A 26,725-nucleotide genomic window follows, 5' to 3' on the forward strand; every position below is an offset into this window, starting at 1 on the left:
AGAGAGATAGGTAGTCTGGTTAGCTAGATGGGATATCTGGGCAAGCGTTGGTCAAAGGCGGCGGTGATCTACGTTGGCCTCAGGCCAAAACTCCGAGACCAGCGAGGAGACCCGAGCTAACAAGGTAGCGTCCATCACCAAGGCCTCTACGTTGTAGCCTACAGAACACAGACACAACTTAATTTTAACAAGGCTACTTCCAGGCTAAACGATTACTGTGTCTTAACTCCGTATCTCATGAACCATCAAGGATCATCGTGACCGTACAGGAAGGTTTGACGCTTAGTCCATGAGGCTGAGGCTCACGGGGTCGACGGAACATGAAAGAGAGCCTCAAAACCACCGGTCAGCTTGCTGGCTAGAATGGTGCGTTGTCGATGTTAGACAAGAGATCTCACATATGTCCTAGGAGATAGCGAATGATTCGTTGATGGCCGATGATGGAATATCAGACGGATACTCGAAAAGTCACTGGTCGGAGGGACGCCCTCCCAGCTATATGGATCATGGAAAGCCATCTCGGGCAGAATGCTCCGCCCCGGGCCATGGACTAAACCGATAAAGCCGTCTACGGAATATGATCTTATTATTAAACATTATTATTATTTAACATCAGCACAACTCTAGACCTTTCTTCATTTCTTACTTTTCTCCTTGCTTATCCTTCTTCCTCTCTGGAGCATTCGTACGTGACATTCAGCTTCTCTCTAGAGCCATGTCCTCAGTCGGTATCTGATGGGAGACTTGACATTGCTCCCATTTCGTTACTTCCTTCTTTCGGGTCCCGACACGTCCGTTACTCGGTGCGATACGAGATTTTCGATTCGGTATCTTTGCCATCGATATACTTAATATTATTATTTATCTCATTTCTCCATTGCGCCAGTTCCTACCAAGGACTTTTCGCAATATGTTCCGAGTTGGATCATGGCTCTATGGCAAGAAGCCGGCTGCCAATGCCTCGACACAGTCTCTCGACTCTTTAGTCGAGTTGCGGGATCGTGAGTGTTCTTTTTGGTCTACGTTACGCCGCGTTGACTGATTGTTTCATTTGCTGTCGATTAGTTGAGGATGCTATGAGGGGTATGTCTGAGTTGCCCTATCCACCCGCGCACTCAAGTCGTGCGCTCGGACTATGCGACTTATGAACAAGACTGATCCTTTTGCTCAATGATGCAGCTGCCACTCTGATTCTCAATGACGACGTCGATGGCGCTGAAGCTGGTCTGGCAGAAGGGACGTCGGCCTTTCATAATGTATGTTTGACTCCTTGCGAGATATGACATCATCTTTGCGCTGACCAAATCTCGTACTTGCGTGCAGCTTGGGAGAGGAGTGGTGGCATTCATTCGGGCGACTTTGGGATTTGAACAAGACATCATGCGCCAAGGTGGGCTTAGAGTTTATCTCCTGTTCTTGATTGCAGTCAACTGCAGTCAGGCCTGTCGATAACTGACGCTCTTGTAGCATCGGAGCGACTGAACGAAGCCGAGACGAGTGCGTCCGTCGACCAGCACAGAGCACAGCACAACTCGTATGCGCCGAACACTTACCACTCGCCGATGTATTTGCCAGGAACCGAGTTTGCGTTGTGCCAGGCAATAGCGCAACTCATGAGCGCCATAGTCGGGGTGCTGAATGAAAGCCTCACAGAGAGTATAAAGGCATTCTATCGACTCCGGAAAGCCTACATCACCCTCGATGCCATTCTGAAGATGGAACAGAAATACATGGAGGAATCGCGCGCGGCGACGCTGGTAGAATCCACAACGTCTGGGTCCGTTCCGTCTTCCCTGCGTCACAGCTCTAGCAACCTTCATTCCTCGAGCTCGTCGATCTCCTCGGCCAAAGGCAAAGAAGCGGCCGCGGACACACTTGCGGCACCTAGCAACGATACCGATGTCCAGGAAAGGTTGGCCGATTTGAATCTCTCGGGCGAACCCGCCGTTGCGGAAGACCCCGGTCAAACTCCGACCCCGATCAACACCGATATCCTCGACCATGACCCTGACTCCGACATCTTCCAGAATCAGATTGATGTCTTTGTGCACTCTGGTTCGAATTTCTGTTTTGGAGTCCTGCTTTTGCTGATCTCAATGGTGCCACCCTCTTTTAGCAAGCTGCTCAGTATTATTGGGTTCCACGGCGATAAAGAAAGAGGATTGAAAATGTTGTGGCAGGCCAGTAAGTTCCACAACTTAATCGGTGGTATTGCAGCTTTTGCCATTCTCGGCTACTACAACGGGTTCGTCCGTTATTGCGACATCATGCCTGATTCTATCCCGGGCAAAGACGGGGATGTGCAGGGTTATCCGCAGAAGCGGCTGGAATTGCTGCTTGCGAAGATGAGAGAGCGGTTTCCCAAGAGTCAGCTTTGGCTGCTCGAGGAGTCGAGGATGAGTGGAGCCAACAAAAATCTTGACAGGGCTCTGGAGTTGCTGTGTGGGGAGGAACGCAGCCCCCTGAAACAGGTTGAGGCATTGAGGGTTTTCGAGCGAAGCTTGAACGCCATGTATCTGCACAAATATGAACTGTGTGCAGATTCCTTCCTTGAGGTAAGAGCTGCTCACATGGAGGAGTCGCAGACGAGCCCACTAACCCATTGATTCAGTGCGTTGACCTAAATTCTTGGTCCCGCTCATTGTATTATTATATTGCTGGGTCCTGTCATCTCTCGTTATACCGGGACGCGAAGGAAACAGACTCTGCTAAAGCCGCAAAGCATGCCGAATTGGCTGAGAAATATTTCCGAATGGCCCCCACAGTAGCGGGAAAGAAGCGTTTCATGGCACGACAACTGCCTTTCGATGTATTTGTGGCTCGCAAGTTTGCTAAATGGGAGGCACGCGCCAAGGAGTGGAAGGTGTCTCTGGTCGATGCGGTGGGCGTTGACCCGATTGAGGAAATGATTTTCTTTTGGAACGGCCATAGCCGTATGACGGATGAGCAGCTGCAAGAGTCGTTGCAGAAACTGGCCTGGAGTGAATCCAGCGCGAATACGACCTGGTCCCGAGAAGGTCCCGAGGAGAAAGCGATCTTGAAGTTGCTTCGAGCTGCTGTTCACCGCTCGCTACGCAAACACACCCAGGCAAAGGAAATGCTCGAGGATATCCTTGGCCAGGACCGAACATTGTTCAAGGGCCACCTAAAAGACGATTGGATTTGTCCAGTGGCCCACTTCGAAATGGCAGCGAATCTCTGGATGGAACGCCCAACATACATCGCCACCCATGGCGGAGCGAAACAAGACTCGAACAAAGAATCCGCTAGGCCTGCCAGCGTGAATGATGCGCTACAGTACGAGCGGGAGAAAGTACGGAAGTGCAAAGAGTATCTCGAAAAGGCGGCAAAGTGGGAGAGCTACGAGCTTGATGCGCGCATAGGTCTCAAGGTGACAGCCGCCATGGAAGCAGTGCAAAAGTGGGAGAGCACGCATCCGACGCTCTAGGGATTATGTGCATAATCAACGTGTATGGCTTGTACGATGGTATGAATCAGGGTTATCAAGCTTGTCATGGCAGAATAGATACGATAGACAAATATATCCGACCGCGTAGTCACGTGATATTGCGTAGATCGCTTGCATTTTCGGCCATCGGTTGTGATCTTCATTTGTGATTGCCCCAAAAAAGTTAAGAAATGGTGCTTGTCTCGACCAATGCTCAGACGATAATATTGGAGCATCGCATCTCCGTCTGTTTGCGGACTTGGATTCCTCATTGAGACGAACAGACAATCCATACATACTTCCTAGCGTCGCTTTCAGGATAGTTTCCATTGCCGAGTCCCACTTTATGGGACGCCGATGGGTGGCGATCCATTCCTCAAGCATCTACTCAACGTGGGCTCGGAAAAAATTCCGACGGATATGCCGCTTGTCATTGATGCTTGTGTATGAATGATCATCCCATTTTGAGATAGGGTGATAGAGTCGCGGACATGTTGCAGTGTTACGGCTGATGGGTCGCATGCTAATGTCGTCTTCCATCCGAACAACAGAGGACTCTGCCCGAAGATAAAAGCTATGAGATGTCAAATTCCCCACTTCGTCAGTCAACCAAAGGACGTGCGTGAGTCAGGTACTTATCGGACGTCCGACCAGTCTAACCTTTTGACAGACAGCGTTCGGTTAAAACGGCTCGTCACGATGGCAATTCTATGGGACTTTCTCATTAGTCTTGTTTATAACAAGCTCCAATCCCCATGCCTGGTGCCATTGATCCAGTTGGTCGCTCGATCATCTTTTTTTTGGCTTGCTGTGGGAGAGCCGAGATAGGATCCCTACAAATTCTGGTGACGTCGTAACTCTGTTATCACATTTAAGAATCAAACCTTTTTTTTTGCGCCGAATTTTGCTAGGGAAATACCCTTTTCCACTCACGCAGGAGGAATTTGATTTGGCCAAATTCTAGGAATAGGACGTTCGCTTGTCTATGTTCGTATAGCGTGCTTCTTTCGTTTCTTAAATTGGCCATCTTGCTGTTGCGATCGCATGTTGCTTCTATGAAGTCATGACCGATAACGACCATTTCTCCCGCACATCTTCCACGTCTACGACAGGCAGTGATATCGACTCTCAGAGTGAACAAAATGGTTTCGACCAGGGCCACCGTGAACCCAACAACTCAGCGCTGGAAAAGCAGACCACTGCGGCCTCGGGACTGTCAGTACTCGAGCAGCGCGCACAGTCAGTGATATCCAGAATCCGAAGTCGAGAACCTGGACAAACTGCGCGTTTCACGCACCCTTTGTCGCATAGCAAAACGTCGGAAGATGTCATTGTGGATTTTGATGGGCCTGATGACCCATACAGGCCATTGAACTGGGGATTTAGGAAGAAGGCTGTCACTACCGTGCTATACGGGTTAACAACAATGGGTATGCGCAGGCCGCTCTCAGAAATGCAAACCACCAGGGAAGGCTGACTGATCCTTGCATATAATAGGTGCGACTTGGGCAAGTTCAATGTACGGAAAACACTGGCCACGACTGTTCTCTGCATTGGGTTATTGACATGAAGACAGTTATTCCACGGGCACCATTCAAGTTTCCAAGCATTTCGGCGTTGGAGAGGAAGTTGGCACACTTGGGACAACCTTACTACTATTTGGTTTTGGTATGTGATTGTCACCGCTATCTATGAGGACGGCAAGGTTTGCTTATTGGCCTTTCCAGGACTTGGTCCGCTTGTATTTGCACCTCTCTCCGAAGTATACGGGCGTAAATCAGCTGTTCTCATACCCTACTTCATCGCCGCCATCTTTTCGTTCGGCACTGCCACAGCTAAAGATCTGCAGACGGTCATGATCACTCGCTTCTTCACGGGATTCTTCGGCTCGGCTCCCGTCACCAACACCGGCGGCGTCTTGGGCGATATCTGGTCCGCGGAGCAGCGGGGTGCAGCTATTGTTGGCTATGCCATGGCCGTCGTCGGTGGTCCTGTACTTGGGCCAATCGTCGGCGGTGCTATCGTCCAGAGCTACCTTGGCTGGAGATGGACACAATACGTGAGTGAGGCTCATACGGCTTGGTAAGCAACAGCTAATACAGGCGTACAATCAAAGATCACCGGCATCATGATGATGTTCTTCCTCGTCATGGACGTGATCTTCCTCGATGAAAGCTACGCACCCGTCCTCCTCGTCTACAAAGCGCGCCGGCTTCGATACGAGACCGGCAACTGGGCTCTACACGCACGGCACGAAGAATGGGACGTGACCCTCAAGGAACTAGGCAACAAATACCTCGTCCGTCCCTTCCAACTGCTAGCCACCCCGATCTGCTTTCTCGTCGCGCTCTACGCATCCTTCGTCTACGGAATCCTTTACCTGAGTCTCGCCTCCTTTCCCGTCGAATTTCAGGAAGTCCGCGGCTGGAGCCCAGTCGTCGGCGCCCTCCCCTTCCTCGCCTACCTCATCGGCATCCTCTTCGGCGCAGCCCTCAACCTCTTCAACCAGAGATTCTACATCGAGCGCTTCAAAGCCAACAACAATTTCCCCGTTCCTGAGGCCCGCCTCCCGCCCATGATGGTCGGATCCGTCTTCTTCGCCGCCGGCCTGTTCATCTTCGGCTGGACCGGCGCAAAGAACATCCACTGGATCGGCCCCAACGCCGGCGCCGTCTCCATGGGCTTCGGCTTCTTCACCATCTTCCAGGCCGCCCTGAACTACCTCATCGATACCTTCCAGCAGTACGCCGCCAGCGCCGTCGCGGCAAATACTTTCCTCCGCAGCCTGTTCGCCGGCTGCTTCCCGCTCTTCGCGGGCATCATGTTCCGCAAGATGGGCGTTAACTGGGCAGCCAGCACCCTGGGGTTCGTAGCTGTCGCGCTGATTCCCATCCCGTATTTGTTCTACATCTACGGACGACGGATCAGGGCCCGCGGGAAGTGGTCTCAAGCTTCTGTTTACGGTCCTGTCCGTGGCCGGTAGTTCTGCATTTCCGTCCTTGCATTTCTTTTCTACGATTGTTGAATCTTTTCGGATTCCCTGCATATTCTCGGGTCACATCGACTTTCTTATACCCTTATCGACTTGATTACTTCTGTCGGCTGCCGAATTGGCACATGATATTACGAGATACCACTTAAGTTGGATGCAACCTGCGTCACTTTGTCCCCTGTACATATTGAATGTGCATGAAATTTCTGAAGTAAATCCTCAATAGATATAATTACATACTAGATTCATTAAACAATGCATATTTGCAAAACAAGAAAATAAAAAAAAATTTAGTCCAGCAGCCAAACCGCCAATATACACAGAATGACCGAAACCATCTCGAGCATGAGAGTAAAATATCCAAGATAAAGAAAATGTGTACGACCACAGGATATGCACGCCAAAATAATAAAGGAAAATAATAAGAACGAGTGACTAGAATTGTATGTGAATCAATTGGGGAATGTCCTTGACGGATCACCCTCGAGCCGACAGTGCGCTCCACCTTGTGACCTTCTTCGCCAGAGTCAAGGCTTTGCCTAGAGAACTCGAAGTGCCTGTTCTCGCTGCAGGTAGGGGGATCTCCTCGACGGGCACAATTTCTTCCATGGAATCGCTCGTCCGTGAGTTGTGCAGTGTCAAGACTGCCATCTGCCCAAGGAAGGTCGGGTGTTCAAGGAGGTCCTCGATGTGAACCTGCAGTCCTTCCTGCTCGAGAAGCCAGACGACCTGAGCCATGTCGAAAACATCACCTCCCAGTTCAAAGAAGGACGAGTCGAGCTGGAATGACGATTGAGGCTCGTCAGCATTATTGCGAGGGAGGACTTGCTGCCAGGCTTGCGTCACGACGTCCGAGTGGACGAGGATATCCGAGATACTCCGGTCCTTCAGATGTGTGGACAAAAACATCTCATCGGTCATTCCGGGGACGTCGTGGACGGATTGACAAGGTAATGAGCGCAGCATAGATGGGGAGGGAAGCCCAACACGCGAGTTGGCCAACAGGCTTTGCACGGTGTCGCAGACCATGCTTAGGACCTTGGCAGCAAATTTGGGGCCGATGGGGCCTTTGTCTGAATAGCCCAGAGAGACGCCCAGTTTGCCGTCGCTGGATGACTTGGAGAACAATGTCATGTCAGTGAAGTTGTCGACGACACCCGCGCCTCCCATTCTGTATGTAGTGTTGTCTAACTGCATCTGGCCCTCGTACTCGACATTCTGGTGGAACACCGAGGTGGTAAAGTATGTCGAACTGGGCCAGTCAGTACAGCGTCTGATGATCTCCCTGAAACCCAAGGCCTCGAAGGGCATATTGGCTATCTGCTGATCTTGTAGGTAGCGGAACAGATCAACTCCAGTCCAGCCCTCTTTAAATGTGACTCGAATCGGAATCACATTCAGGCATGGACCGACAGTGTTTTCAATGCCTGGGATTGAAGTATTTCTGCCGCTGATCGTGAGACCGAAGACAACATCTGACTGAGCGGACAGCTTGGCCAGCGTAACCGCCCATGCTGCTTGCATGACGGTAGCAATGGTGACATTTTCCAGGACCGAGGGCTGGATCTCCAGTGTCTTTCTTTGCTCTCTAAAAGCACCAATATAACGATAGGTATTCTCCTCGGTCCTTCGAATTACCTGCGTCATTTTCGATCCCTTCAACAGGTTTGTCCAATGCTGATAGTGGTCTGGAGTGATTGCTCCCGAGAGCATGCGCATGTAGTTCGCAAAGGAAGGAGCAGGGGGCAGAGTACTGCCCTCGTATCCCAATTTAATGGCTGACATGATGGTAGGCAGGCATAGTCCGTCGAATTGAGCGTGCGACATTCTAATCAAGATCCGGTGGTGGTTGCTGCCCTTCTTCTTCACGATGTAGAACTTCACATACTGTTCGCCTTGCCGCGCCTCCTGCTCGCGATCTTGCTGTTGTAGGTACTCAGTATACTCATCCAAGTTCTTCTCAGTTTCATGAACAAAGATGTTTGGCCGTATCTTTCTGAGCACCACTTGGAAAAATTGGCCATTGAAACAGACAAAGACTGTTCGAAGAATGTCGAAAGCATCGACAACGCGCAAGAGGCTCTCTCTCAACCTTCTCAGATCCAGAGATCCTCGTCCGTCGAAAAAGAAGTAGTTCAACATCCAGCGGGACTTGAACAATGTAGCCGTTATCGACATGGCTTGGAAGTCCGTAACAGGCAAAACATCGGCAATTCCTCCTTTAAACACGCCAATCTTCGGGCAAATTCCATCTTGCAGAGCACTGTCGTTCAAAGGAACGGTTTTCAAGAGTGAAATCTCCGGTGGGGGTGGGTTCCGCTCTAACTCAACCAACCTAGGAGGTTCAGCAGGTTTCTCATTGTTGCTGTCGGCCGGAGAGTCAGGTTCCAAAGCAGACGAACTGTTGGAAGCACTGATGGCCGCCAGCATGTCCTCAAAGACAGGATTGTTGAAAACATCGGCCATGGTCAGTGTCAGCCCGTCTTCGCGCGCAGCGCTGACCATCTTCATGGCAGTTATACTATCACCACCCAATTTGAAGAAGCTCGCCTGGCGTTGGATAGTGTCAGATGCCAGGCCCAATGCTGAGCACCAAATTTTCCATAATCTCTTTTCTGGTTCCATCAATTTTGAGTGATCCTCGGTGAGGGTTGCCGTCGAGTCGGACAGATCTCTTTCACGATGCATACCTCTCGCCTTTATTGTAACTTTAGCAGGTTGGGCCCGGGTCGTGCCCTTGAACTGGCCCTTTCCATTGTCAGCTGCCGGTATGGCCAGAGTTCCTTCCTTGAGCATTTGACTGATTATTTCAGTGACACGGCGATCGATAAGTTCCTGAAGGGACTTGCTGTCAATGAACTGACCGCCCTTCATCAATTGTCCCCCACGGAGGTCCAGCTCTGAGACCAGCTGAGACGGCTTGTCAATAAAGCAGCTGAAAATATGGGCAATGGCATTTGCAAGATTGTTTGCTTTGTCTTCTGGCACAGCATCGGTCCAGTATCGCAGAAGGATCCCTTCGTGGCCCTTGGCAGTCTCGACGTTCACGGTGACAGGATACTATTGCAGAAATCAGCTTCTATCAAATATAAAAATAGTTTGGGTAAACCTTACCTCTGTCGGGTCATGCGCCGTCTGTACATCAAAAGAGAGCAAGTCATTTCCAGATTCTTCTGAGACAGCGTGGTGGTTTTGAATCGAGATTGTCGTGTTAAACAGCTCCTTTTGCCCAAGTTCATGCTGAATACTTGCGAGGGAACAATCCTGGTATGGAAGGTTCTTGATATAGTCATCTTGCACTGTCTTTGAAACCTCCAACAGAGTCTTCCCTGGTGAGAACCTGACTCGGCAGCAGAGCATGTTGAGGAATATTCCGACTGCGTCTTGGATCCCGGGAACTGGGGCGTCACGACCAGCAGAAGGGTAACCAAAGCAAACATCATTCGAGCCCGTAAAGCTTTGCAAGACGATCGCCCATGCAGCAAGAGTAAGATTTGCGAGTGTCACGGAGTTCTTCTCGCAGAATTGTTGCAGCTCAGAATACCGGCTGAACGGCACCATCACTGATCCTAATTGACGACTACCACCTGTTCCTTCGGAGAACGTGAGATGGCAGGGATGTGCATCGGACAAGTATTGTCTCCAGTGAGATAAAGCTTGGCTTTGAGATTTCCCGCGGACGAATTTGATGTAGTCACTGAAGTGCGGACCGGATCCTTCTGGCAGCTGATGCTTGTACGCCATTGCTAGGTCCCTCAAAAGCAGGTCAACTGATCCGCCATCTATGATAGCATGATTCATCTCCAATTTGATAAGCACTCGTCCCGAATCAGTGCTGCAGACTGTCAATTGATGTAGTAGCTTTGGGCATCGTCCAGCGTTGATTTCACTGAGTTTGATTGTATCGAGCTTGACAAGTGCGTCGGAATCATTGCAATGGAGAATGATGGCTCCTTCATCGACTTTCCTGAGCACCAGCTGATCGAAGGTACCGTTTGCGTAGTTACTATCGATGAACAGGGTTCTCAGGATTGGGTGTCGATTGATAACTGCTGACCATGCGCTTCGAAGCATGTTTGGATCGACCTTGCCGCTTCCTCCAGGAGAGCGCACTTCGAAGATCACATGGAACATGTACGCACTGGGATCCCGGAGCTGGCTCAGGAGAATACCCTCTTGCACTGATGAGCAAGGATAGATATCCTCTACTTGGCTGAAGGTCTTGACCCCTGCCCTTGGCAGCGTTGTGCTCGTGAGCTTCTTGAGCCCATCATACGTTATAGGGAGCAAGGGGAAATCGCTGAGGGTGGGTTCCGGCACGGTGTCCTTGAAGCGAAGCACATCAATCTCAAGTACTCTTCTACACTCTGAAATCCATTGGAAGATCTGGCTTTCACGCTGCATTTGCCGGTTGTACGTGAATGAAACCTGCAGCTTGTCGTTGACGACAAGTGCGGAAATCTCCAGGAGGGCAAACCGGGGGGTATCTGATCCCATATCTCCGGCTAATCTGAACTTCTCCTCGTCGAACGCCTCCCCATAGTGCTTGAAAAGCGAGTCGTCGCGCTCCAGTTGCTGCAAACGACCAAGATAGTTGAAAACGATTTCCAACGGAACTGGGAAGTCCGATGGCTCGGTATTGTTGGCCTGGAGAAGGCTGCGAGCGAAGTAAGATCGGCCGTTGTCTTTGATCTTCCGCCTTAGGTCCTTCACACGTTTTGTCGTGTCGACGAAATCTGACCCTAATATTAGCGTGTCGCTCTAGAATTTTCGAGAAGATATTTACCTGAGCATTCGTCCACCTGTAGTGGACACAACGTGGTGAACCACCCAACAGTCCGTGAGAGATCAAGGTTCGAATCCCACGATTCACGACCGTGACCCTCGTTATAAATGGTTGGCATTCTGCGATCTGTAAAGACCCGACGGAATGACTGCGCAACCGCAGCAAGCAGGATATCGATTGTTTCTGTGCGCAGCATCTCGTGGCAGTCACCCAGAATAAACGAAGTAGTGTCTTCGCCCACAACGAAGGATTCCATCCTGATTTGTCCGTAATGATTGGGCACGCTCTCCATGCCCCAGTAGCTAAGGTTCGGAGGCTCAATGGCAAACGGAAGCTTGGCCTTGTCTGCTTCTGATCTGCTGTTTTCGAGTTGCAGTTCGCACCAGCTCTGGAACGAAAAGGGTTTCTCAGAAGACAGCGAGCCAGCTTCGATGACCTCCTGTATGTCTTGAAGGATAATGCGCCATGAAACCATATCGACACACAGGTGATTGGCGACCAGGAAAAGGACTTGTTCGCCGTTAACAGTGAACAGATCGGCCGCAATGATCGGCCCATTCTCGATATCCAGAGACGACTGAGTATTGGCAATCTTGCCCAGCATCTCATGGGAGCTCATGACTGAGTGAATACCAACACGAACAGATGACTCGATATCCTGTGTGATCGGTCAGCTCCTTAAGACCACGTCAGTGAGTTGGTTTGCACGTACATTGGTAATCCGTTGCTGCCATTTTCCGTTTGCAGATCTGCTGAATCTTGCCCTAAGCATGGAATGCTGGCTGGCAACTGCCTTGAGTGCATCCTTGACAACGTTTGGCTCAACCTTTCGAGTAACGCGCACAGTCATACCCTGATTGAAGCGACCTGTTTCCTTGAAGGTGCGTGCTGATTTGAAGTACAAATTTTGGATAGGAGAAAGGGAAAAGTATTTGTTGGCCTTCTCCTCGACTTGAATGCTCGAGGTCTCAACTTCCGCTGCTTGAATCAGCTCAACGATAGACTTGCTTTGAAGGATCTTGTGAAGTGTCAGGTTGAGCCCTTGTTTGCGAGCTCGGGAAATGACAGCCATTCCAGTAATACTATCACCGCCTGTGTTTACCAGTCAGCCTCTTTTCCTCTCTTCTTCATGAGACGGACAATGATCCACTTACCTAGGCTCACAAACGACCGCTTGGGGTCTACCTTGTTTGAAGGGAGGTTAAGTACTTGGGCGTAGATGTCTTGCAAGATCTTGGCGGCAGTGCTCTTATCTTCATTGACGCTGTCCTCAACATGACCTCTCTTAATGTTGTCGTAGTCTTGCATGATCCTGTCATATGTTGGCTCGTCGATATTCTCAATCCAGTGAGTAATCTTCTTTCTATCCAGCTTTCCAGAAACGAGCATTGGTAACTTCTTGATAACAGCCCAGGTCTGAGGAACCATGTAAATCGGCAGCTGGGCTTCGAGATTCTTCTGAATCGTGATGAGCTCAGAATACGCGACTCTCGCCAGATCCTCACGACTGATAAGCTCACATGCATTATCGGAGATGATGCTCGAACCTGATTTCAGAGAGTTCAGGGAGAGAATCGTGACCAGACGCCCCTTAAGAAGACCCTCCTTGGGAAGGATGACAATGGCATGACGGACGCGGTCGTCCTCATGTAACCGATGCTCAATTTCACCGAGCTCCATGCGCTGGCCATGAAGCTTGACTTGGTAGTCTTTGCGGCTGATGTATTCCACCGATCCGTCAGGGTTATACCGGACAAGGTCTCCAGTCTTGTATATTCTTCGCGGAGACGGCAGGGTCGACTGGAAATGCTTCATCCACGCTGGCTCATCCACGAATGCCTCGGCAGTCTTCTTGGGGTTCTTCAAATACTCCCTTGCCAGAGCTGGACCTTCCAAGGCAAGTTCTCCGATGGCTCCCAATGGGGTAAGTCGATCGTGGTTTTCGGGATCGACAACCCAGGTCAAAGTGCATGGTATTCCGTAACCAATGCAAGCAGGATCGGTAGTCGGGGACACGTTATTCAAGACAGCGAAGATGGTTGTCTCTGTGGGTCCATATCCATTGATGAGTTTAACGCGATGCGCCCATTTTGTCACGACTTCGCGTGACAATTTTTCTCCTCCACAGGCAAGCACTTCCAGTGAGGGAACGGTTGATGGCTCGATAATGCTAGCTATCGACGGAGTCAGAAAAGTCCATGTGACATTCATACGTCGAATGGCGCCGGCGACATCATTCAGGCGCTCATCCTCACTTGGGATACAAATGCATCCTCCATGCATCAGAGTAGCTAGAATTTCCATGACAGCTGCATCAAAGGTAAGGGACGCAAATTGGAATGCACGGGAAGTCTCATTCAAGTGCACAATCGGCCCGAATGCCATGGCACTGCTTGCAAGTGCGCGGTGGTCGATGATAATGCCCTTGGCGCGACCAGTACTTCCTGAGGTAAAGATTGCATAGGCCATATTGAACGGCGTGACACGCCTGAGTCCTTTCGCCTGGTAATTGAGGGCAAAATAAGCTCTGATCGTCTCCTTGCTGACGGGAATTATCGTTTTGACAATGCTAGAGTAACGGCTCTGGTATTGAGGGGAGCATATCAGAATACGAGCATCCACTTCAGTGAGGATTTCTTCATGTCTAGATGTTGGATGAGCAGGATCGAGTGGTACATAGGCACCACCAGCAATCAAGATTCCCAGAATTGTGATGATTGCCCACAGAGACTTATCCAGGCAAATTGGCACCAGAGTCTCTGGGCCAACGCCACGACAAGCTAGATAGGACGCAAAAGACGAGGCAAGTGTGTACATCTCTTTGTACGAGACCTCGCCATCCCAAGCGCAGACAGCTGGAGCGTCGGGGTGGGTAGAGCATCTCTCGGAAATGATATCATGAGCACATTTCTCAACGGCCTCAGGGTGCCTCTTGTTCCATAGTGCGACTTCCTTGCTATCAAGTGGACTGAAAATCTCGAGCTCGCTCAACTTCCTTGTCTCCCCCTTGTTAATGGAGAGCAGCTGCTCGAGCACGAAGCTGAATTGACCTATGAGCTTCTCAGTCTGCCAGCTGTTCAGTACGATTTCGTCATGGTGCATCGTAATCGACACCTCAGAAGTATCGACCTTGCATTCGACGACAAGTGGATGAGTGAAGAAGTCTCCACTGGTTTGGATGGGTTCAGCCACCCACAAGGCCTTGTTCAACTGGCCCTCTCCGGTCTGGATGACAAGCAGATTTTGAAATTCACAAGCCGATGCTGTGTCACTGTTGAGTTTTCGAATTTGCTGCAGTCCTGAATGCTGATGAGGAAGCATTGTGGTCGTCAGATGGTGCATATTCTCCAGATACTGGGTAATTGGCAGCTCATTGTCAACTTGAATGCGGGTAGGGACAGTGGTAAGAACGGGTCCAGCAATATCTGTAACACCAGCGAGGTCGATATTTCTTCCCATGAGCGTCTCGCCGAAGCATACATCACTGGATCCAGTATGGGCAGAGACGACGATCGCCCACGCAGCACGAATAAGCTCGGGGATAGTAAGATCCACTCCGCTGGCGGCTCGAGAGATCTTCATGCTGCTGTGATGCCTATTTCCTACTCGAACAGAGTCAGGCAGGGGATTCCTGCTTTGTGGGAATGGAGAACAGGATAGGTTGGCCAGTTGAGACTTCCAATACTCGTCAGAGTCTGCCATGCTCCGTTCCAGCAGATAGTTTATAAATAAGCTGTAGGGAACTGTTCGAGCGCTAGCTGTGGAATTCGTGTAAACCTCCTCCACTCTTCGTAGAACGAGCGGGATACTCCATCCGTCGTACAGCGCGTGATGAATTGTCCAACAGAAGTACCGGCCAGTCTGCGACGCGGCAATCGCATAACCAGTCAGCCGCCCGCCATTGTGTCGCGGCAGCTCGGGGCTCTCGGCTGTCAATTCATCCAGGGTGGTTGCTGAAGCCCAAGAGATCTCTTCTTTGTCAATAACAGCCTGCAAAAAGTTCAGAGACTCAGTATGCACAATACGAGTCCGCAAGATATCCAGCTCATCCACAACCTGTTGCCAAGCAGCTTTGAACATGTCGAGATCTATTCCCTCTGAGAGCCGGAAGATTGGCTGAGCAATATAAGCACCGTTCTGCTTGACTGACAAAGTGAGGAGACCCTCCTGGACAGGGCTGCATGGGTAGAGATCGACAATGGATGCTCGAGGCACGCCACATTGTTCCGCTACTTCCTCCAAGAGCTGTTCACGGTCGACTGAGGCGGGCAGCAGGCTAAACGGAGTCACTGTCTGTCGGCCGGACCTTCCCTGTAACATGCCACAGCGCTTGGCCATGTTCATAAAGACTGGATCCTCGTAAACGTCGGCAAATGTGAGAGAGATTCCCTGGGAATTGGCGGCTCCAACGAGCTTCATGGCGGAGAAAGAATCACCACCTAAGCTGAAAAAGCTGTCTTCAGCACTGACCGAACCTGACGCAAGACCCAGAGCTTCTTCCCAGAGGCTTCTGAGTGTCCCCTCAACTCCCTCATCAGACGCTTGTCTGGAGCCAGCCGTCAGTGTAGCGTAAGATTTGAGCTGATCTTTGGGTAGAGTCTCAACGGTTGCCCGGAGCTTCTTGCGATCGAGCTTTCCGGAGTTTGAGAAAGGCAGGTGGGAGACTGGGAAGAAGAGCCTTGGTATCATAATTGGTGGCAGAGCCTTAATCAAGGCCTCCCTAAGCTTCTGGACCTTTTCGCGTGTTGCTTCCGACATAGGAACGAGCAATTGAGATTCCAAATCAGGTCTGTCTTGACCAGATTGATTGTCAACGGTAAAGAAAGCTGCGATGGATCTTGCAACTGCCTTCGATTCGGGCTCCACAACCTCGACGGCCACCTGAGTGCCTCCAGAAAGAAAACTGATGCATTGTTGTTCGATTTCTTCCAGTTCAATTCGCTGGCCGTTGAACTTGATCTGGGTGTCCTTGCGCGAGATGAAGCAAATTGTGCCGTCGGGGTTATAGCGGACAAGATCACCAGTCCGGTACATGCGCTCCTTCCTCTTGAATAGTTCCTTCAAACCTGGGGCCTTCGTCCATGCAGGGTCGCTGATAAATGACTCTTTTGTCTTCTGGTCATTGTTGAGGTAACCACGGGCAACGTTGCAGCCCTCAAGTACCAGCTCACCCACAGCCCCGATAGGCAGAAGACGCTGATAGTTGTTAGGGTCAACCACCCAAGTGCGGCCGCAAATCGCAGCACCGATGGAGTTGCAATCGTTGTTGACGCGTACTCCTGCTTCATCCACTTTGACGCTCATCGTTGCCATAACTGTCGACTCCGAGGGCCCGTACGCGTTGATGACAAACCTATCGCCCCAACGGTCGATATGGCTCGCAGTCATCTTTTCGCCTCCCATCACAACAGTTTTAACTGATGGGACACTCTCGGGTTGGATCGTGTTTGAAACTGACGGAGGACAACTGATGAAGTTGGCGTTCAGTCTCCTGATGGCACCGGACAGGTCGTTCATGCGCTCTTCATCACTGGGAACGCAAACACAACCTCCCGTCATGAGGACAATGATAATCTCCTTTATGCTCACATCAAAAGTATAACTGGAGAACTGCAGAGCACGAGTAGTCGTGTCCATTCCCATGCTACGAGCGAAAGCTGGTGAAGACACGCTGAGAGCAATGTGCTCAAGAACAGTCACTTTTGGCTTGCCTGTTGTTCCGGAGGTAAAAATAGCGTAGGCTGCGTTGTGGATGCTGGGCCGAGTCATCGACGCAGTAGACGATACGTCTGGCAGTTCAGCGAGTGTTTCTTCACTCACGATATAGGCGGCGCGGGATATCTGGCGAGCCTTGTCGAGATATTTGGCAGAGCAAAGAAAGATATGAGCGCCAATATCGTCGACCAAGCCCCTAAGTCTTGCGTCCGGGTGACTGGGATCCAGAGATGCAAATGCCCCTCCGGCTTTCAGGACCGCAACTTGTGCGATGACTGCCCAAGCGGACTTCTCAAAGCACAATCCAACGAAGATTTCGGGCTTGACACCCAGGCAAACAAGATGCTTTGCCAATTTGGTTGATAGACGGTCGAGTTGTTCGTAAGTAAATTCTCCGTCCCATGAGCAGATTGCAGGCGAGGTAGGGTGGCTCAGAACCTGTTGTTCAATTATCTCATGTGCGCATCTATCAGGTCTCTCTGGTAGCGCAGCGTTCCACTCTCGTACTTGTTGACAAGCACGTTCGCCGAAGAAATTGATGTCCCCTATCTTATGGCCGACAGGATCATTGTTGATAATCTCTTCGAGAATGTGCTGGAAGCAATCAACAACACTCGTGATGTTGGCTTCTGACAAGGCGTCTGTCCGGTATTCGAAGAGGATATCTGCCGATACAAATGAAAATCTAGGGTTGACAACAATAGTCCAGATCCCTTTCTCGGTGTCGTTGAGCAGGTCTAATGTACTGTTATTGTCATTGGGGAGCTCCGCAAATCTGTCGAATTTAAAGACAGTGTTCAAGAGCGAATACCAGTCAAAGCCAAGTTCAAGCTGCAGTTCTATCTGGGAGATGGGGTGCTCCATGGCTTCATCCAGCTCACTCTTTCTCTGCTGTGCAATTGACTCAAGGTCTGAGTCGTCCTTAAGAAGAAACCTGCTTGGGAGTACTTTCAGGTACTTCGACCCCTCGGGTTGTGGTGATGCCTGGTAGTAACCATAGCAGACTTCTTCTGAACCGGTATAGCATCGCAGGACCAATCCCCAAACGAGCTGTAGCACAATGTCCTCGGTTACTTCAATCTTCTGGCAAAGGCGGCGTAAATCAGCCAGATTTTCAATCGCCAGTTTTGCCGAGCTGAATCCACTTCTTTCACCGTCTGGGTTCAAAGAAGGGAATACACAGGACTCGACATCAGCAAGGTACTTCCTCCAGTAGACAGTCTCAGGGCTAGACAAGTAAGAAGTCTGATTCTTGCGGAGAGCCATGTCACCGATCGTCTCTTGAGAGCGGAGATCCGCCTTCAAGTATTCAACGTAGCGTGCGAATTGTACTAAAATCCGCTCAACCTGGGGAGCAGACAAAATCTGTTCGTCGTAGCAAGCGCTCAACTGGAGCTCCGAGTTCGCGACTATACAAAAGATCCCGAGAGGATATGCGAGAGCAAGAGTCTGCACCTTGCAGTCAAATCTTGTAAAGCAGAAAAGGTTATTAAAGCTGCACGCACGCGAAGTATCCGCGCTGACGTTTCTAATGCGTTGAAGTCCAGCTCTTTGGAAGGGAGAAGCCGCTACTAGGCGCTCTTGGGTCTTTCTCATAAGTTCCGCAATGCTCATATCTTCAGCGATTTGTAATCTTCTAGGAACGACCACTGGCGCCGCTTTATCGGAAGTAGAATCCAGCCCTGACGAATCCTGCTCAAGAAGCAATTCTCCAAAGATGACATCGTCCGATCGAGTGTAGCCGGATATAGTGAGTGCCCATGCGGCAAGAAGCGCGGCCTCGAGACTTGCACTTTCCAATTTGCTGATATCACGCCATTCAATGTGGCCGTTCCATTCGTACGTGCTGGTACCAGAGCTCCTATGGGTAGCACTCGTCGATGAAGGGAGTAGCTGGGAAGGAGAAGGCTTCGGATGGGCTAATTCAACCCGCCAAAAATCATGAAAGCTTTTCAGGTCAAATTCGATGCGCGTCTGCGCAGGGAGGTTCTGAGCCTCATTTCTCAGGAACCAACGGTCAAGCAGACCAGTCGATGTTAAGGGCATGCTTGGAACAGGAATGTACAACCTCGGGACTTGAGTCACAGGCAGGACACTCAGGAGATAGGTGTGCATTTTGGTGACAGAATCAAAAAATTGCGAGGAGGGTTGTCCGATTACAGATCTCTGGCCATCAGCCTTCTCCAAGTGAGTTGAGGCGAATTGGACAAAGACAGCCAGGTGCTCCACGGATTCATCGTCATCTAAGCAGCGAATCGGCTCCACAACGCAAGGATGGCCAGGTAACGAAAACGTGTCGATGCACTGTTGGACGTCCCATATATCCGCTTGCAATCTCTGGGTCTGTCTTTCCTTTCTTCCCATGTAGACCAATATGCCATCCGAATTGTAGCGGGCCAAGTCCCCGGTCTTGAACATCCGTCGGGTCAGAGTTGAGCTTTCGTCACGTTTCTCGAGGTCATTGCTGGGTTCGTCACGCTCAAAGTTCATTCTCCAAACAGGATTTTCAATGAAGCCTCCCTTGACATGCCCGTTATGCAACAAGTAACCAGAAGCGATGACGGGACCCTCAATGACAACTTCACCGACACTACCAATCGGAACCAGAAGGTCGTGGTCCGAAAGATTAACAAGCCAAGTTATGCACCCAGCCGCAAGTCCAAGGTTCCTTGTCTCACCCAAGGTTTGGCAGTCAGAAGCATGAATGCAACTTGAAGAGCACTCGGCTGCTCCATACAAAGAATGCGTGCGAACTTTTTCTGACCAAATAGTTCTGACCTGGTTTGTCAGGATCTCACCATATAGTGCCAGTAGCTGCACCTCAGGGACCTCAGATGGCTGCAACAGAGATGCGAGTGACGGAGTCATAACAACTGTGTTTGCTCGGGAGGCATTGATCGATCGTGGGAGGTTGTTGAATCCATCGTTGGCTGGAATACAAACACAACCACCTCGCATCATTGTACCAAAAAGCACATTGAGGAACATGTCAGATGTATACGTCGCGGACTGGTACACCTTGGTCGCTTTATTCAGTTCCAGAGCCGATGCGAAATTCTCAGCCCGTGTCAAAACTGTAAGATGCTGGAGCATAACACCTTTTGGTTCCTTGACACTACCGCCAGTGAACACAACGTAAGCATGGTCCATTGCCTTATGTGAGACGTGCGGCATATCATCAAAACGAGGGAGGTAGTCAAAAAGTGACCTTCCCACGGGGACGACATAAGGAATTGTGCGTTCCAGAAGCTGCGCTTTGTTTGGGGACGCAAGAGCGACCTGAATGTCTTTGTCAATCAACAGCTTTTCAATGAACTCATATGGTTGAGCTGCGTCGACTGGAAGGCAAATACCACCGGCTCTCAGAACCGCTAAGATAGCAACAATTTGCCACGAGGATTTGTCCAAGTCAATTGGCACAAGGAGACCAGGTCCCACGCCCAGTTTTGTCAGATAGAACGCAAGAAGCGAGGACAACTCATTGAGCTTGGCATAAGTGAGGTTTCCATCCCAAGCTGCAATAGCGACAGCTTCCGGGCACTGCTTGACCTTGTCCTCGAGAATCTCATGGATACACTTCTCAACAGCCTTGGGAAGAGTGTTGTTCCAGACAGCGATTTGTTGTTTGTTCTGTGCGCTCAATTGATCCAAGCGGCAAATTTTCTCGTCGTGATGGTGAATGATATTCTCGAGGGACTGTAAAAAGGTGCTGGCAACATTCTGTGCCTGGCCTTCAGACAGAGAGGTCGTCCAGTAGTTGAGGTCGATGTATGCAACATCATCCGTGGCCTCGATGTTGACATACACCGGGAATTCCGCGGGATCATGGATTTTTCCCACCTCCACAAGTCGCATCTCATCCCTGTTGCTGAGGGTCTTCGGGGGAAGTTTCCGGTAGGAGATGCCTGAGTTGAGCAAAATGGTGTCTGAGAGTTTCAGGGCATGCTGTATATCGATGAGGGAAGTGTGTCTGTAAGGCAGACTTTCCATGTAATCGTTTTGCACTTGATGCAGGACGTCTTCAAGACAGACATCCTCTGTGACCTTCATTCGACAAGCCAGAAGATTAATGACCGGTCCGACAACCGAACCAATTTCATCAACCGAGACATCCCGCAAAGAAGCCATGTAGCTGAAGCAGACTTCGTTGGAACCGCAAAACGAGCGGAGCGTAAGTCCCCAAGCCGTACTAAACGCCGTAGAAAGCGTCAAGCCACAGCTCTCACATAGTGCCTGAAGTTCTTTCAAAGACGAGAAGTCGAGACGAATTACTTGCAGCCGCTTGTTTGAAGGTCTTCCATCATTGAGCACCGGGAAATGGCACGGCTTGACATCGGATAAATAGGGGAGCCAGTAATTCAGGCCAGCACTATGAGAGCAGCTCTGCAAGTACCGCATGTAATCCTTGAACATGGGTTTGCGGTCTTCCTGAAGCTGACCACTGTACGCCGATTGCAGATCTCGAACGATCAGAGAGATTGAAGTCCCATCCATGGCGGCATGGCTTATTTCAAGTCGGCAAAACAGTTTGCCATTTGCTGTCTCGCAGATACTAAAACGATGAGCGGGACGGGGGTCACGATAGTTCACGGGCTGTTGATTATCAAAGGTTGGCAAAACATCACGTTCTTCGGAGCAGCTCAGCAGTGCGGGAGCTGGGTTGTATTCCTTGAGAACGACTTGGCAAAAAAGGTCCTGGCTTGTCAGGTTCTCCAAGAAAACTGTTCTTAGCATTGCATGACGCGAAACAACCTTCTGCCAAGCGATGATCAGCCGATCCACACTAGGTTTGATTCCGACGCCTTTCACTTCGAAAGTATCATGCACAGCATAGACCGAGGTGTTTCGGGACTGGCTGAGCAAAATACCCTGTTGCATGCGCGAGCAAGGATACACGTCCTCGACAAGATCAAGGGAGGTAATACCGGCGATTGGTAGCTTCGCTGATACCATCTTGTCGAGTTCCTCGTAGGTGAGAGAGAGCATTGGGAAATCACTCAGTGTGGGCTGAGGAGCCAGAGACTGTAGCTTCTGGCCGAGAGAAGCAAGCAGCTGATGGCAACGTGATATCCAGGCGTGAATGCCACTTTGATGCCGCATGAATCGGTTGAAAGAGAACGTAAAACGGAGTTGGCCTTGCACTACCAATGCTGAAATTTCCAGAAGTGCGAATCGTGGAGTCTCTTCGCCAAAATCTGCTGCACCTCCACCCTGGCCAGCCTCACCAGCCATGTGTCCCATAAGCTGGAAAAGACCGTCCTGCTTCTGCAGATCGCGATGCTGCCCCACGTAGTTGAAAGTCATTTCCAGGGGGTAGTGGTGTCGGCATGTCTGCTGTCCTTTGCCTGTGAACATGCGACTTGCGAACTTCTGTCGGCCATTATCAGACACCTGCCGACGCAGATCTTTGACACGGGCAACAGTTCGGGCCGGATCCTCGGAGACGATTTCCTGTACGAAGATTGGGTAAAGGGTCGTAAACCAGCCCACAGTCCGGGATATGTCTAAACTAGAATCCCACACTTCTCTGCCATGACCTTCATTGTAGATCACGGGCAGGGTACGCTCTGGGAAAGTCTGTCCAAATGAGTGGACAAGAGCAGCGAGGAACAGGTCAACAGGCTCTGTTCGTAGACTCTGATGACATTCAAGCAAAATCGACTGAGTGCTGCCGGGATCAAGCTCGAATGTCTCACAGATCACGTCGCCATACGTCATCTGACGATGCTCCATTCCCCAGTAGGCAAGGTCTGGAGCAGGAAGATCCTCTAATTGCACATCATTCTCGAAAGCCACAGACTCACATTGCTCGTCTTGCAGGCGGCACCATGTCTGAAATGGAAGGGAGCTATTCTGTAAAACAAAGCCTTGAGGGTTTAGCAGGAAATCTTCCAAGTCCTCCAGAATGATACGCCACGAGACTATGTCAACGACCAGATGATGAGCCACCAGGGACAGGAGGTTGTGCGAGTCCTCGTCAACATAGCAGAAGTCAACTGCAAAAACAGGGCCCACGAAGGCATTGATGCACAACTGGCTCTCCGCAATAGCATTCTCAATCTCGTTCTGCGCGGTCATATAATGTGTTCGCCAGCGGTACGAGCCAGCGACGTCCTCAGTAATGCGCAGCTGTAGAGAATTGCCAGTACTGGGATCGACTAGCCGGCTCCGGAGCATGGAGTGGCGCATGACCACTGCCTCGACCGCGCGGCGCATATCTTGGTCGTTGATCTGACGGTCGATGCGAGTGACTACACTTTGATTGAAATAGCCCTGTCCTTCCTTACGGACCATGAAATGCAGTTTCTGTATTGGTGAAAGCCCAAAAGGTTCCTCAATCATTTCGTGATAAGCTACCGGTTGAGTCACTCCCTTGACACGAGTGGCTAGTTCTCTGATGGATTTGCTGCGAAGTATCTCCTGCACAGTGAGACCAATGCCTTGCTTCTTGCAATGGCCAACACAGGTTATCGCTGCAATGGAATCTCCTCCTAGACTCAAAAAGCTTTCGTCGACGCTGATGCGATCCTTGGGTACATTGAGCACACGACTCCAAATCGACACCAGTTGATCCTCCGTCGAGTTAGCGGCACGAGCGTTGGCGGCCTCAGTTGCATGTACTTCTGGGTCTTCTGACATGCTCGCAACCCAGGTTGCAATAGATTTCCGGTCCAGTTTACCAGACACGAGCATCGGCAAAGCCTCGACACATAGCCATACTCCGGGCACCATGTATGTCGGCAGCCTAATTGATAATCGTTCCTGAATACTCTTGACATATCGAAGCTTCTCGCGATGCTCGATAAGCTTAAGGGGCACTGCATCGGCCTCCAGTGCCTGTCCAGGGCCAGCGGACAGTGACACGACAGTCACAAGTTTTCCTTGTGCGAACCCAGACTTGGGAAGCAACACTGTGCAGTGCTTGATGTCTGTGTCTGCGCTCAGCTGACTCTCAATCTCTCCAAGCTCAACTCTCTGGCCATGGAACTTGACTTGTGCGTCTTTCCGTCCTATATACGTTAATGATCCGGATTCGGAGTTGTACCTTACCAAATCACCGGTCTTGTAAAACCTTCGGTCTGAGCCACCGTTAGGATCTCGCTTCGTCCAACAAGGGTTGAAAATAAATGAATCGCTCGTCTTCTGTGGGTTATTGATGTAACATCGCGCAAGCGTCGGTCCTTCCAGTACCAGCTCACCGGGGCAACCAACGGGCACAAGCTGGTCATGGTTGGCAGGGTTCACGACCCAGAAGCGCACTCCGACTGGCAACCCAATATCCCTGCAATCTGATGAAGAAGACATATTAGGATTGAGGGCAGCCGCAACAGAACTCTCTGTTGGGCCGTATCCGTTCACAAGCTTGATATGAGACCATGTCGCCAAATGTTGCGGAGACATTGCTTCACCAGCTAGAACAAGGCTTTCTAACCCTGGAACAGCTGCAGGATCGAGGAATCCAACAAATGATGGTGTAAGTGATGCGTGATTCACTTTCATCTCGTTGATCACGCCAGCAATATCATTCAGGCGTGCTTCCTCGCTAGGGATGCAGATGCAAGAGCCGAATATTAACGAGCTGAGGATATCGACTAAACTTGCGTCAAATGCATGCGATGCGAATTGCAAAACACGAGTTGATGAATTGAGGCCAAAGACTGGTCCATGAGCCAGCGCACCTGAAACATATGCTCTATGCTCCAGCAATGTGCCCTGTTCTGGGGTTAGCACCAAGGTGACCGGATTGGAATTGGTGGAGACGCACCTTTGGTTGTCCAGTAGAGCCGGAGGTAAAAATAACATATGCGGCGTTTGAGCTCTTTACTGTCGTCGAGGAGAAAGTACTTGTGGGAAGATCTGGAAGGCCATCGACAGTTTCCTCATCTAATGGTATCAGCGTTTCGGCCACTGTTTGGAGCTTGCCTGTTTGACTTCGAGAGCAAAGCATAATATGCGCCTGCACGCCTTCCACGAGAGATTGTAACCGTGCTGTAGGATGACTTGGGTCCATGGGTACGAAAGCACCGCCAGCTTTCAGGACAGCAAGCATCGCCACGGTATACCATTTCTATGTTTTCTATCAGCACTGCAGATTGAGGGCAGAGCTCGACCGAGTATGTCAAATCAGATAATGAAATGACGGTACGCGGGAAGCTCTATCATTTGGCCTGCAGCACTTACCGACTTCTCGAAACAAAGGGCCACGCAGACCTCTGGGCCAACTCCTCTTTGTTGAAGATCATATGCAACCTTGGACGAAAGCAAATCCAATTCTTTGTAGGTAAGGCTACCATCCCAGGAGCAGACCGCCTCATTCTCTGGCTGGAGAAGAGTCCGGTCATAGATCATTTCATGGATGCAGCGTTCGTGCTTTTTTGGAAGCACTGAATTGAAGCTGCATACCCGAGACCAATCATTTTCTGGAAAGATGTCAAGATCGTCCACTGCTGTATCGTTTGCTGCAAGGAGATCTGTTAGGATGTGCCCAAAAGCACCAGCAATGCTTTTCATTTGCGCAGTGGGCATGTCATTGTTCCACCATTCGAAGAAAATGTTTACCTCGTCCTGTAGAACTTTGACATGAAGTCGAACCCGACTCTGCAAATATGTTTCAGAAGGTTGCACGGGAAGATAAAGGACCAGTCTCTCAGTACTCACCTCCTGAGGAAGCGCTATTGGCAGGCTGGATGGTAGTGGGATGGCGGGTGAAGTTCCGTTGGAATCATGACAGATTTGTATCATTAAGATAGTGTTGTAAAGCCGAGCATTTTCAGAGGCTTTGCGTGAGCTTCTGTCTATCTCGAGAGGACTGTCGGGAGAGTTATGTGTCTTGAATTGGTCGAAAAACATTTTCAGGGAGATGCCTTCTTTGACTGATACTTTGCAAAGGGCAGGATCCACGGCTTCTAAAGACTGTAGTAGATCCTGAGACACGTTACCAATCTGATGGTAGCCAAAGCAAATATCCTCAGAACCTGTGTAGCGATGTAGAATTAGGGCCCACGAGGCCTGCAACAACTGGGTCAATTGCCCTTCGCGCCATGCAGACAGCAATCCAGAGCTTTGGAGAGCATCTGTTCGCAGTTTCAAGGAAAGAGGACGTTTCGGGCCATCACAGGTAGCACCAAAGTTAGGTAAATAGCATGAGACGGTTGACTGCGCCATGGTTCTGTACAATATCGGCTCAAGGAAGGCTCCTCGAGGAAAAGGGTGTCCAACGTCCTAAAGGAACAGAGAATTTTACTTGACGAAAGAGAGAGCCGCACGTCCTTTGGTCTTTCTTTAAAGTGGAAGCTAAGATTCATGGCTTCGAAATACTCATGTCATCGGCATCTCCCTTCAGGCCCAGGCCGAATTTGGCTCGTGGAGCTAACGACGCAGTCTCTCGGCAGCTCTTGCCCAGAACTCATACTCTGACGAAACTATAATTATAGAATACGAAGATCCATTTGCCTCATGGCAATGAACTTTGAAAGCTGAGAGTCACAGAACCGCCCCTTGGGGCGTTAGGGGGCTCTGACCAACCGTGATCCCCTCTGTTGCCTCCGTGTTCTCGCATCATGTCTTTTCCTTGCTTCTGACCCGTGGCCAAAGGAACAGGAGGGTCGGAGAAACAAGATCAATTGATTGCGAGACATCCTGGAAAGGGCCCATGTGTGGAACTAATGCAGTCACGGACACGAAAGCCGCGTAGCCTTGGAAAGCTGGCAACTCCACAAGGTGGCGTATTGTATATCGGATGAAAGAAAATGGCAGAATAGAACTGCAGGGGTTACAAGGAACA

At 50.4% G+C, this 26,725-nt stretch overlaps 3 protein-coding genes and 1 non-coding gene across 4 annotated transcripts; 3 read left to right on the forward strand and 1 right to left on the reverse strand.

The window, feature by feature from the left end:
• Positions 1–133: 133 nt before the first annotated feature.
• On the forward strand, positions 134–3,448 carry iml2 (TTC39/IML2 family protein; the record flags this gene model as incomplete). The annotated part of the gene is made up of 6 exons (XM_747309.3): positions 134–1,001; positions 1,066–1,083; positions 1,180–1,256; positions 1,324–1,390; positions 1,468–2,555; positions 2,612–3,448. Exons 1-6 carry the CDS (start codon positions 911–913, stop codon positions 3,446–3,448), a joined length of 2,178 nt encoding a protein of 725 aa, XP_752402.2. The 5' UTR covers positions 134–910.
• A 1,063-nt stretch (positions 3,449–4,511) lies between these two features.
• AFUA_1G10370 (MFS transporter) lies at positions 4,512–6,431 on the forward strand (the record flags this gene model as incomplete). Its single annotated transcript, XM_747310.2, has 5 exons — positions 4,512–4,878; positions 4,946–4,967; positions 5,025–5,116; positions 5,176–5,507; positions 5,565–6,431. The coding sequence occupies 5 exons, from the start codon at positions 4,512–4,514 to the stop codon at positions 6,429–6,431; spliced, it is 1,680 nt and encodes a 559-aa protein (XP_752403.2).
• A 159-nt stretch (positions 6,432–6,590) lies between these two features.
• On the forward strand, positions 6,591–6,614 carry AFUA_1G10375. The gene has a single exon (XR_013344472.1). It is a non-coding gene; the product is annotated as an uncharacterized ncRNA (non-coding RNA).
• A 303-nt stretch (positions 6,615–6,917) lies between these two features.
• On the reverse strand, positions 6,918–26,394 carry nrps1 (uncharacterized protein; the record flags this gene model as incomplete). Its single annotated transcript, XM_077803897.1, has 8 exons — positions 25,600–26,394; positions 25,123–25,539; positions 24,707–25,009; positions 12,381–24,654; positions 11,939–12,318; positions 11,227–11,884; positions 9,555–11,176; positions 6,918–9,500 (listed from the first exon to the last, which is right to left on the reverse strand). Exons 1-8 carry the CDS (start codon positions 26,104–26,106, stop codon positions 6,918–6,920), a joined length of 18,744 nt encoding a protein of 6,247 aa, XP_077660067.1. The 5' UTR covers positions 26,107–26,394.
• Between the last annotated feature and the right edge of the window lie 331 nt (positions 26,395–26,725).

Source organism: Aspergillus fumigatus, chromosome 1, assembly GCF_000002655.1.
Source record: "Aspergillus fumigatus Af293 chromosome 1, whole genome shotgun sequence".
NCBI classification, from domain to species: domain Eukaryota; kingdom Fungi; phylum Ascomycota; class Eurotiomycetes; order Eurotiales; family Aspergillaceae; genus Aspergillus; species Aspergillus fumigatus.